Source organism: Chenopodium quinoa, unplaced genomic scaffold (assembly GCF_001683475.1).
Source record: "Chenopodium quinoa cultivar QQ74 unplaced genomic scaffold, ASM168347v1, whole genome shotgun sequence".
NCBI lineage: Eukaryota > Viridiplantae > Streptophyta > Magnoliopsida > Caryophyllales > Amaranthaceae > Chenopodium > Chenopodium quinoa.
The window spans coordinates 1,081,242-1,094,294 of record NW_018743893.1 but is presented as its reverse complement, the minus strand read 5'-3'; the positions used below and the strand labels follow the sequence as shown (position 1 = coordinate 1,094,294).

Genomic DNA, 13,053 nt, shown 5'->3' with positions numbered 1-13,053 from the left:
ACTATCAGTTTTTTTTTTTTCAATCCCTCCGTTTTATAATAATCGCAACAATTTGACTGACAGACGTGTCAATGCACAAAATTTGATTATTAATATTTATAGTTATATATTAGTAAGAATTAAAGTAGGTTGTAATAATGAAAATGCAGTATGTCTAAAGACTAATTCATAAATATTTTACATGGCAAATGATTTTTATATGTTGGTGAAAAGTATACTCAAAGTAAACATGTGAATAATACAAAAGTCAAATTATTGCGATTATAACAAAACGAAGGTAGTATTACTTTACTTATACACAACTAAAGATATTGATAATCAATCAATCATGCATTTACGAATGGATTACTACTATAGATAATATATGTACGGAAGTACCGGCTTTGTGATTTGGTTTGTGTTATTAGAGCTTCACCCACCATGGCCGTAGTCATTTAAAGGGATTCATGATAGCAGTTGAGGTTAAATCAATTCAATGAGTATGCACCGTCCATTACATGTAAAACGTGCTAACTACTTATTTGTGCATAGAATGGAGTTTTTCAACCCATTGAAGGTAAACATTTTACATACAAGTACGGAGTTGATTGGTCAAAAGTCAAAACACGTACATGTAGTACATTAGACCAAAGATAATGCTTGTATTGTACAAAGTACGAGTACTTAATTTGTTATTATTGTTAGTTTTCATGAATCAAATGTGTGAATGTGTCCCTAAAACTAAGGTCGTGTACTTCAACTGATAAATTTGTTTTTAGTGAATTACATTAACAACAATCAATCCTCTTTTTAGAGTAATACTCTGATTTTATAAATTACTAGTTTTGTGTCCGGGCGATGCCCGCATTATTGATAGAATTTAGGATAAATTTTTTGGTTTGAATATTTATTAATACGATCATGTAATTACTTTTAATAATGCAGGATATTTAGACATACGATATCCTATCACTTATTTATAGAATAGTTTATTTTTTGTAATTTTGTTTGCAAATAGATATCTATGTTATTACACAATTTTTTGTATGCGGTCTGCTGTACTGTGCGGCAGGAGTTACTCAAGTTACTTGGTCAGGGGTTACTCGAGTTGACGGGGTTACTCGAGTTTCTCGGTCAAGGGTTACTCAAGTTACTCGGTCAGGAGTAACTCAAGTAACCCATGACCGAGTAACCCTTTAAGTAATCTATGACCAAACCCCTCGAGTAACCCCTGACCGAGTAACCCCTCAAGTAAACCCTGACTAAGTAACCCCTCAAGTAACCCCTAACTGAACCCTCAAGTAACCCCTGACCAAGTAACCCCTCAAGTAACCCTTGACCAAGAGAACCCCTCGAGTAACCCCTGTCTGAACCCCTCAAGTAACCCCTGTATGAACCCCTCAAGTAACCCCTAATAAAATAACTCGGGTAACCCCTGTCACATGGTATGGCCTGTTGCACCAAACAGTTAGTTGCTGATGTTATAATTGACTTGAATTATTGTTGTTGACCTTAAATTATTTTTACTGAACTGAAAATATTTTTACCAAACCAAAAATATTTTTATAGGTTAAAACTTATTTTTGTTGATTCTCTATTATTGTTTTTACTGAAATTAAATATATTATAAATGGTTCTTTAAAATGGATCTTATTTTAAAGAACTTTTTGAAATGAATTTTATGATGGAAATAAAACCGAGTTATAGGATATTTATTAAAAGTTATGATTAATTTTGTATATATAAAATATTAGAAGTATAGTGATAATAAAACTCTAAACAAAATTTTATTTTAAAAAATCTATCCAAAAATCGCTTACTTAGCATCACATGTGTCACAACAATACCTATTTGTCGCCTATATGGCGCGACAATTGGCGAAAAGTTGAAATGTCAAGTGTCGTTGTCTCGTGGCCTGGCTGCGAGACCGTCTTTATTTATTAGTGATGATATGATATGAGTCCGGCTTTATTTATTAGTGATGATATGATATGGGTTAACTGTTGAGGGATTACTGATAGTATTGGTTACTTGAAATTAGGGAAAATTTATAATATGGGTTACTTGAAATCAGGGGTTACTTATAATATGGGTTACTTGTTTTTGTCTTATGTTTTGGGTATGTTATAAAATAGATTACTTGAAATTAAAGGTTACTTGAAACTAGGGGTTACTACTTAAAATTAGGGGTTACTTAAATTAAGGGTTACCTGAAATTAGGAGTTACTTGAAATAAGGGGTTACTTGAAATTGCGGGTGAGTGTCAGACTCTATTATACCCGTCAGACTCCGTTATTTTTACTGAGTTGACAGCACCAAAAAGTATATCTCTTAATATTAGATTCCTAGTATTACAATAAATATCTCATATGATATTATCTCATGATATCGTATCATAATAAAAGTGTACTCCGTATTATGTTGGATGCCAAAAATATTATTATCAACAACGTACTTCAATATTTACTTGATGTTGATTTAGACATATGTTTAGGGGTTTAGGTTAAAAAATAAATAAATAAAATAAAATAATCTTGTGTAAATAGAGAGCCAAAGTATTATTGCTAATAACTTGGAGTATAGGATGCATCTAATAAAAAACGGAGGAAGTATATAACCGGATGTAAGATGCATTCAACGGTATTTTCTGCTCATTTAATAACAAATTATCTTGGGTAGATTTATTTTTATATGCACTCGAGTGTATATAAAAAGTGGTGTGATCCAAGTTTTTTCTTTTTTTAAAAAAAAAAAACATTTTTTTAGTCATATCTAATGAATTAATGATTTATCTTGCTACTTTTAAATAAATAAATAAAAAAATAAAAAAAAGGGTCTTAGTTGTTTGAATTTTGTTGTACGAAGTATTTCTTTGCTTTATCTAATACTAGTTTACCCTTGCCAAAAAAAACTAGTTTTTGGGACTAGTACTAGATTAAGTCTCGTGCACGCACGGGTTTTACAAAATTTTATAACGAATTATAATGTTAATTCAAAATCTTACCAAAAAATAATCCTCATATTTTCAAATGAAATTGAAAAAGTTTGAATCTTAATTTATACCCTAAATTGAGCCCTGAATTTGAATTAGACAAAACGGCGAATCAGGTAGAACACCAAAAAAAAGTAAAAGATATAGAATAATATTTTATACAATAAAAATATGGAAAATATGTGAATATTTTTATAGGAAGTGAATCACAATTATATGATTTGGTGAATATTTTGTTTAAGAAAGTGAATTACAATTATATAAAGAAGTGAATTTTTTCTAAAGAAGTGAATAAAATAAACAAAGAAAAAAAAATTTGAATGGAAAAAAACAGCACCAAGAAGTGACACGTGTCATTCTTGGTGTCTATTTTAGTATTATGTTATTGATTGATATTTTATAAAACTCTAACCCGGCAGCTTTACACTTTTAGTTACAATTTATGTTTTAATTCTGTTATGGTGTTTTAGTTGCAATGTTTTTGCTTGTCTTAACCTCGGGACCTCGAAATCATAATGATCGAACTTTAAATATTAATACTTCATACTAACATGTTATTCCGCTTATGCTTAGCTTGTGCATGTGCAGTTGTGCCACTTGGTCCATGTCTTTCACGATATGGACTGGCCCACCTCAGAACGAAGCAACCTCAATGAAATCAATTATAGGTCCTTTTTCTATAGTTGATAAGGAGTAGTGTCCTATTGGACCGAAATATTACATATATCATTTCGATCCGAATTAGAGGGTGGAGTGGGGGTAAGGGCAAGGGAATGATAGTAGGATTAGTAGGTCTTGTTTCATGGAAACCGAATCCTCCTACTGAAAAAACAAGTACGAAAAGAGAGTGAATAAAAGCTGCAAAGTTGAAGTTTACAAGGAGTATTTTAGAAAATGGGCCTAAAGATGAAACAGGCTTTTGGTAACTTAGGATACCTCCAAAAGCCCGTATAAATTGTTGCGGACTGCGGTGCATGTGTGGTCCAAATTGCAATTCCAACTTTTAATGCAATTCCTTCATACAAATTTAATTTTTTTTTTTTTTTTTTTTTTTTTTTTTAATTTAAGCTTTGATACTGAGTTCTGACCTTTGGAAAAGGATGATTTGCTTTGTGTTGTGTCATTTTCTCTCTCATCAATTCTTTGCTGGCCAAGTCTCATCAATTCCTAAAGTAGGGTCAAATATATATTCTCCATTCCGTACCTTTTAATTTTGGTTTGGCATGGAAAAATGCTACTCCACTGTAAAAAAAAAAAAAAAAAAAAAAAAGAGAAAAAGAAAAGAAAATACAAGTATAAAATAAACAGTAGTAGAGTAATTAGTCAAAAGAAATGTGGGGCTAAAATGTGAAAAATGGTGGGTTGGAATGAGCTCAAAGTACAATTAATTTAAAATATTTTATTTTTTTTTAAAAAAGCTACTAGAATAATTATATAGACGGAATTTAATCTCAGGTCTTGAATATCTTTTATTAAGACTTTAACCAACTAAACTAATTAATCATCCATAATTTAAACTTAGTTATGAGGATATTCATCTCCTTGTTAATAGTACTAACAATGGTTATTACACTCTTGAAACTAATAAGAATAACAAGCGGCTACGAACTATCTTAATTGGTGAAGTTTTATAATGAGCAAATTTTATCTACGTCAAAGTATGGAGTAACAAAGCATCTTAACTTCACCTACAAATTCTAGGAGAAGGTTTTTTTCTTAGAAAGTTACCCTTCCGTTCCTTATTATTTGTCTCATATTTTATTAAGTTTGTTTCTAAAAGATTGCATTATTTTTAATTTTTTATTATGGAGTCCACAACTTTTCTCATATAAAATATAATCGACTCTACCACTCTTATCCTTTATCAATTTCACTTAACAAAAAACTAACAATATACAAAAATTACAAATGGGGCAAATAATTGGGGAGGTAGGGAGTTAACAAGGAGAATGTAGCTATCGTAGTTGATAGAGTATGTATGAGGTAGAATTATGTTATCCTAAATACGGAGTATGAAGTATGTGATTAAAGCTTATAAGACTTAAATACTTGTGATGTGTAGATCATGTATTATTAATTGAAATTGACATCTAACAAACATAACACAAAACACGAAAGAATATTTACTTCATATTCCAATATTAAAAACATCAAGTGAGACACGTACTTAACTTATAGGACCTAAACATCATAACTCCGATGGTAATGCTTATGCTCTGCCATTAAGTATATTAATCTGATAAATATGGAGTACTATTTGTACATCTTTTCCTTAGGATGACAAGTCAATGATTTACACATTCAACTATTTTATGGTAAAAGAAGGAAGGAATAAAAAAAATGCCAAATTGTAAGTTTTTTTAATGGTAAAAAGTAACTCAATGTTACCATGTTCAATTACTAAATGGTGCTATCTTCTGGAAGTAGTAGGCAAAAGTAAAAACTGAGAAAGCTCTTCACTAACCCTATATTTGAGTTGGTATTTTAAGGAAGCATTAGAGTTTTGTTTTAACTACTTCAACTTATATACACACACCCATTGGAGTAACAAAAAACTATGGTAGTTGTTACCAAACTGACTAGTAACTTTATCCGATTATTTTCTAATTCCGTAAAGTATGTTAACCAAAGCATTGATAGTTAAAATTGACAAATAGTCATGCACTAACACTTTGAAGAAACTAAAATCCTTAAACTATTATTTGAAAGGTTACTCGATTTTATACAAATTACTCCATATACATATATGCCGTATCATTTACGAAGAATGCCGTAAATATTACATAAATTTTCAACTAACTACGCCGTAATAGTACCTTCTATTAGTAGTTGGATGCTTGATGGGCACAAAACTGAATGTTCTGGCTTCTGCGGTTCTTTCTGCCACAGTTGAAAGATCATGCGACAGATCTAATATCATGAATGTAAATGTGACCATAGCCCATATGTCCATAGTCCTCTGTAGACAGTAAGCCATAAATATGTTCTCTCAATATTACACTTACTTCAGGGACTTCGATCACTCATTTCACATTTTTACATTAGTTTCAAGACACATTAATCTTGGTTTATTTCATATAATTCATGCATCAGTGCAAATTACTCGTATAAATGACTTAACAATTAATTATTTTGCCTTGTTTGTTAATACCTTATCATGAAGATATCCTAAGATCGATTTTGAGAGAAGAGAATACAACAGTAAGAGAAGATGATCAGATATATTGGGAAGAGATATGACCATAGTTCCTCAGTCTTATTGTTACAGTTTAAACAGAACCAAAATTGGCTAAAGAAAGTTGAAGCATGCCCTGAATGCAGTAACATGGCGCCAGAATATCCAAAAAACACAATTGGCCATTCTGAACATGCAAAGAAGTACGATCAAAATCGTCCAAGAGTAAATATAAAAAAGAATGATCTACTATAAGTATGTCGGAAGCTTATTTCTTCCCTGGCAACCAAAATATGACTCCTCAAGCTACACGATTGGAACATTCAATCATGGCAGTCACAATAACACCCGGTAAATAATTATTTTTTTCCATCGGGATTGTCCCATATCCAATACATGGAGAAGAACACCGATCTCTAGTTGATAACATCAAGGACCAGCTTACGAGACTTGAAGACAGACCACTTCAAACGGCGGTAGTATGCTGCCTGAAGTAATGCTAGTGATAGTACAAATATCCACTTGAATCCCATCTGCATAAAAAGGTTCAAGATGAGGATAATAGCTAAAATATAAGCCAATCATCAAAAGCAACTTGAAACATAGCATACCAGTTTGCGCTCTTCCATCTCAGGCTCAGCAGCCCATGACAAGAATGTCACAACATCTTTGCCCATCTGCAATAAAAATATCAATTAATAAGTGAAATCGTGCAAGGATTAACCAATATACTAGGCTCGCTTGTCTAAGCAAACAAATTTCTGGGAATGGGAAAAACTGAACCTGAGCTTCTGTTGCAGAAATTCCATCCTCATATTCAACAGCACCGTCATTAAGCATCTTAGGCATAGCTATAGCGCCCCCAGGGAAGTATGGATTGTAGTGCAAACCTTCTCGGATCTGCAGCACCCATAAAAAGGCTCAATAACCAATCGTAAGAAGTAATCAGAACACTTAGGAATAACACAACAATGACACCATGAACAGTAAGAGTGATAACAATTCCATTTGTTGAGTATCACAGAATACTGACAACTGAGTGTAAGCTTTTTAGCAATAAAAAACATTGCACTAACAAAGGAAAAGCCTACAACAAATTCTTCACAACTCTTTTTGGTAATTGCTAAAATATCTCTCAAATAGAGTCTTTAATGATTCCCACAGAATATTACCACACTTTACTCTTCAGTGGGATTCTTTACAACTAGTTGTTGTCACAAAGCAAAAAGGGAACCTCAAGTGAAATGTTTCATTGGGTGAAACCAGCACTACCTATTATTAGAGTAAATGGTGGACAAAAGGCATACATATTTCAATTGTCATTGCAGCCTAGCAAAGCTTCCATCGTATTCTCTAGGATTTTGACAACGAGCTGTTTACAAGTCATTCAAAATTCAAAAGTCCCTAGTTACCTTAGTACCAAATTGCACACTTTACACTAGCCAAAGATTGAAACACTGAGGCTTTTTTCTCAACTAAATTAAATAAGTTTCCGAATATAAGTTACAAAGATTGACAAAATAAATCCAAAGTTTGGAAGTACCCCTCCCTAATTAGTCTCAGCTACCTGTAACTTATTAAACATGTTGCATCATTTTTTTAAATGTCTTTATTCTCTATCTTCTATCTCTGTTTCCTTTCTAAAAACAACTACTGGGATAATGGCAAAGTGGCCACTGTACCTACCACGGCTACCAATACTGCCACACCATTAATTCTTTGTAATGTACATATTCTTATGTATATTCTTAAGCTTTTACCTTAAATAGAGCCTTAATTATAACCAAATGACATATAGATCTTACCAAATAAATGAGTCACTCACGAATGATTCCTTCATGGAATCACACTAGTAACAACCTCATCGTGCCAAACCCTAGGTGAGTAATTCTCATTTATTACTACGTTAAGATATATACATGAGTACAAGGATGACACAAAAATATGATTAAGGCTATAGTTAAGGAATACATAAGAATATTAACATTCAAAATTTCAAATAATGCAAGACAATACAAATATAATTAACATAATTTAACATAAGCTCACCACTACACCCACTTGAGAAAGATGAACCACAAGCAGATCAACTGGGAGGATAAATAAGTAAACAAGACATGGAAAGTGGAAAATAATGTTCAGAAACACTGGCCAAGGTTGGTGCATGCAGGATGAGCAGGCAGAGCACACAGATGAATCATAACTTACAAACTCAAAGCTGTTGCTGCTATAATGACCTCATGAGACATGACCTCGAGTAAGGGCTCAGCAATTCAGGAAATTTAACAGCCCTCAAACATCTTCCGTTGTCGACAAACAAAGACTAGGTTCACTAATCGAGAACCACTCTACCAGCAAGAATTCAGATCTGGATGGGAATTGGAAAGCTCTAGATTATGAATCATTAAAAAAATAACAGCGAAGGAAGGATTAGATATTTGAGATATTAGGCTGTATTTGGTCTTTGTCCATCTTACATTTACTTATGTTGACTTTTTTCAGATTATATAAGTTCAAATAAACAGGGTTTGATTGCTTTAGAGAAATTAAATTCAGATAAAATAAGGGATTTGCCAAATTTCAGACAACATAAGTTGAACCAAACAGAGTATAATTAGGGAAAAAGCACTAGATCAGCCAGAAGGCTGACCATTTCCAACTAAACTTCTGGTGACTACATAGTTATATTTAACTATTCTCTATCCCTGACAGGGGGGCAATTACCATTTCTGACCCTCTTAATTCGCCCTGTTTTCAACCCTAACATTATCATCTCCCAAGCCTGTAGACCTTCCTCAACATCAGCTGGAAAGCTTTGTGCAGGTTCACATAGGAAAAGCAATTCTACAGAGATGAGCGACAAAGAATTGCAGATAAAGGGAAAAAACACAAGTTTTCAACTCAACTCCAAATCTCAACCATCAGCCAAATCAGGGAACAAAGGAAAAAGTTCTTCTATAGTGCTAGTACGCCTTATTGAAACCATGACGACAAATTACTTTGGAACTAGTAAAAAATATAACTATCGATCAACTCAATTTTAGACAGTTACTTCATTAAAATTGACCAGACTGAAAAGAGATTGAAGATGTCACGCACCACAACACCAGCAGGTGGCTCACGGTAACCAGTTAGCAGAGCGAATACATAGTTCTGACCATTGTGACGAGCCTGCGAGAGAATTAAAAGTAAAACATTAGCCAGGCACAACCTATCAAGCAACAACTTCATATGGTTAAAAGAAATCCATAGCAAACGAACATACCTTGGTGATAAGACTTAGATCAGGAGGATACGCCCCACCATTAGCAAACCTTGCAGCTGCTTCATTAGGATATGGCTGAGGAAATCGGTCACTGAGTTTCCCAGGACGAGTAAACATTTCCCCCTCATCGTTAGGTCCATCTTCCACCTCAATCTCAGCAGCCATAGCTTTTGTCTCCTCCTCAGTGTATGCTACACCGACCAAATCACGATACGAAATCAGGGACATTGAGTGACAAGAAGCACAGACCTGCTGGTAAACCTGATGCCCACGACGAATCCTAAACAAGGACAAAATACTATCAATCTACCACCCAAATTACCAAAAAAATGCTTTCTACAAAAAGTGTCAACTCACGAGGCGTGATCATATGAACTGAGGATGCCACTGTGAGGCCAAGGGTAATTTGGGCTTTCTAAGCCATGTTCAGCCTCATCAGCAGATGCTACAGTGGCAAAACTCAAAAGCCCTGTTGCACCTGCTCCAAGGAGAGCAAAAGCTCGCAAGACTTTGGTGCCAGAAGATCCAATAGTGTCTTGATCTTTCGAGACAGCAGATGATAAAGCTGGAATTGCCTGCCAAACCAAAAACACCAACAACAATATGAAATAAAGTACTTTGTTTGGCTGATGAATAAAAAGCACAACAATTGGAACCTATTAGTTAAAAAAATGCTATAATCCTTTACATGTTTTTTGCAATCAATAGAAGTCCCCTCTCCAACATAAATAAGAAGAATTTGACAAAAAAAAAAAAAAAAGGGAAATTCATACACTTTTTTTTCTTAAGCGTAAGAAATCCTACACTTCTGACAAGTCTATTTGACGGCTCATACCTTAAGAAATTCATTTATTACTTCTGAAATTCTAATTTAAAAATTTTCCAGTCTTGCTTTTTTCTTTTCTGTTAGAATACTGCTTAGGGCTTTTGTACTTCCAAATTTATTTCAAGTCCCATCCCTCCCAAATGTCACCCCAACATAGCTTATTATCAACACCACGATCAACTCACGGTGAAGATGCTGGGGTTCAGTCTTTTCAAGAGGAAACATTTCCTTCAACAAAAGTGGTTGTTCTTCCTGGCGACATTCTTGTAATCTTGCTGTCTGGCTGTCACCATCTCCAGAAACCCTAACACCACCTCTCATATATAAGTACATGAGCACCCCCTTCCTCCCTTTCTCTCCAAAAGCCTTGGCATTAACAACGATAAAGCAAGCTCTTTTCATTTTATCAGCTCTATTCATTTTTTTAATATTCTTAATGTATCTCAACCTCTTAAACATCTCTGACAGTAGTCTCTTCAAGTGGAACAATGCTTCCTTAACTTGCAAAAACCTTAGCTTTATATGTCCCACAGGTTGATGGTGACAATGGACCCGGAGATCTGAATCATCTAAAGTAGAAGATTGTGATGACGGAGGCTAAGAGGAGGAACCCCATCTCCAAATAAGGATGGATAAAACACCTTTCAGCGCAAAAGGCTAATTTGTGAAAATCAAAACATTATGGTCTAGCAAAAACAAGGGGATACAACAACCATCAAGCACCAACTGTTCTCACAACTTTGCAAGTAAAAGAACATATTTAACTTACATCTGAAAAGAGAAAATAAGCGAAATAATTGACACAAAACCTCAATCATGAAACAAATTCTACAAGATGAGAGGGATGAGCAACAGCATAGTACTTCTTCACTATGAGCTTCATGGAAATAAAGAATTCATTTGAAAGAAAATATACGAATGAGACAAAAAATTTCAACAAAACTACATACCACAGCAAAAAACTGTAGAAATTTACATACAATTGAAAATTATAGAAGGAGCTTCATGGTCTGTGAACTGTGTGAAAAAACTATTATTATAACCAACCTAAAGAAGCATAAATGATAATTAAAAAGAGATGTTGTTTTAGGATAATGATATTCACAACATTCATAAAATAATAAGTTTGACCAATAAAAATTTTAACCAATTGGCACAGCCTAAGATAATGAGTTGTTTCATTTTTCTATCTCTTAAGAATGTACCATAAACTCGGTTGCAAGGTTCAAGATAATGAATTACTTTGCTCTTATATGACAAGTCAATCATATACTTCCTTAGTAAAACTTATAAAATTAGATATTTGAATATATACTTCGTACATGAGAATAACCAAACAACATATTACAAATCACACTTGTTATTTACTAAATTCCTACTATGATAAACACATACATAAACACCAAACGCCAAACAAGACCGTAACTCATGCATAAACTAAGAGACAGTAAAGTTTACAGAATATAGAATATGCCACAAATGTTGTACAACAGCACCAGTATAGACAATAACTCCAGCGATTATCCGGCGGAACAAATTACACATTGACACACACAATTCTCATGGTCATAGATCATAGTCAATGATTCCAGATTATCATCCCCGATACTACACTATCAAATTTTCAACATAATTAATTAAATGAAAATATCAACAATTTCGAACGATTAAATTTTAATAATATATGAATAAAAAGAATTATTACAGTGGAATGAGACTGGAACTTCTTCTTAAGAATCTGCTGAAGTAATCTACCTCCAGCCATTATCGCAGCTAACCTCTCTGCAATCAAAATCAATCCAAAAAAAAACAAAATCAATCCAAAAATAATCATAAAATTGAAATCAAATTAAAAAAAAAAAAAAATAATTAGCAGAAAAGTATCGATAAATTTGCAGAAATAACTAGGGATCGAAAATCCAGATCGAAGTAGCAAGATTATTTAGATCGGAAATCCAAGATAAATGCAACAGAGAGGAGAGAGAAAGAGGAAGAGTTACTTGACGGAAAAGAGAAGCGGCGCCGGGAAAACGGGAAAAGTGGTCGTCGGAGAAAAGGACGGTGGAGCCCACGGCGGTGTGGAAGGAGGAGGAGGATGAGATGTGGAGAGAAATAGTCTTGTGAAAAATGGATTGGTTTTGTGTATTTTGGTTTATTTTTAGGGTTTTCACTGTTAAATAATAATCCCCCAATTTAGTGTAGAGAAAAATATTGGAAAAATGAAAAAGAAAGTCTTATGTAAAATTAGGGAGTGAGATTCGAACTCGGGTGAATTGGTTGTGATGTTGACATAAGAGACTAAGAGTTGAGGAAGTGATTGATGAGGAGGGGCTTTGCGTGGCACGGGCTCCCTCGCTAATCATCTTCGTAATGACTTCACCTTTGCATGACACATACTAGGTTCTTTCGCCTCTTTTTCCAGTTTCATTCAATCGGTAAAATTATGAGGCATTAGTTATGACATTTTTAGGGACATAACAGCAGCAAAAATAAGTTAGGTGAGAGATAATGTGAGAAATGTTTAATACTTTCAGATCTTTTGGGTTTGAATTAGGGTCCTTCGGTATCAGCAATGCATCCTTTAAATTTGTCTATATCTCAATCTTAAATGATCTTGTAGTATCTTCTTATAGTCTCATCTTAATGACAATCAATTCACAATGCAATGCTGATCCTCAAATCACCTTTTGCTTCCCCTAGGTCCGAAGCCTTCCTTCTTGAAGAAAAATAATACATTTTATTTCTCCATCATCATTCAAGACTTTTATTCGATTTCTTCCAAGCTCTACCTATCTGGATTGTCAACACCTCTTCAC

General features: G+C 33.7%; 1 protein-coding gene across 1 annotated transcript; it reads right to left on the bottom strand.

The window, feature by feature from the left end:
* Window positions 1-6,165: 6,165 nt before the first annotated feature.
* LOC110686694 (cytochrome c1-2, heme protein, mitochondrial-like) lies at window positions 6,166-12,410 on the bottom strand. The gene is made up of 8 exons (XM_021863298.1): window positions 12,238-12,410; window positions 11,943-12,019; window positions 9,769-9,986; window positions 9,412-9,691; window positions 9,246-9,317; window positions 6,930-7,046; window positions 6,758-6,823; window positions 6,166-6,679 (listed from the first exon to the last, which is right to left on the bottom strand). Exons 2-8 carry the CDS (start codon window positions 12,000-12,002, stop codon window positions 6,563-6,565), a joined length of 930 nt encoding a protein of 309 aa, XP_021718990.1. The 5' UTR covers window positions 12,003-12,019; window positions 12,238-12,410; the 3' UTR covers window positions 6,166-6,562.
* Between the last annotated feature and the right edge of the window lie 643 nt (window positions 12,411-13,053).

Coding starts and splice junctions, on each gene's coding strand:
- LOC110686694 (XM_021863298.1), bottom strand. CDS start 12,002: ATGGCTGGAGGTAGATTACTTCAGCAGATTCTTAAGAAGAAGTTCCAG. Junction 9,692..9,768: donor AGTTCATATGATCACGCCTC/GTGAGTTGACAC, acceptor GTCCTTGTTTAG/GATTCGTCGTGGGCATCAGG. Junction 6,680..6,757: donor AGATGGAAGAGCGCAAACTG/GTATGCTATGTT, acceptor CTTTTTATGCAG/ATGGGATTCAAGTGGATATT.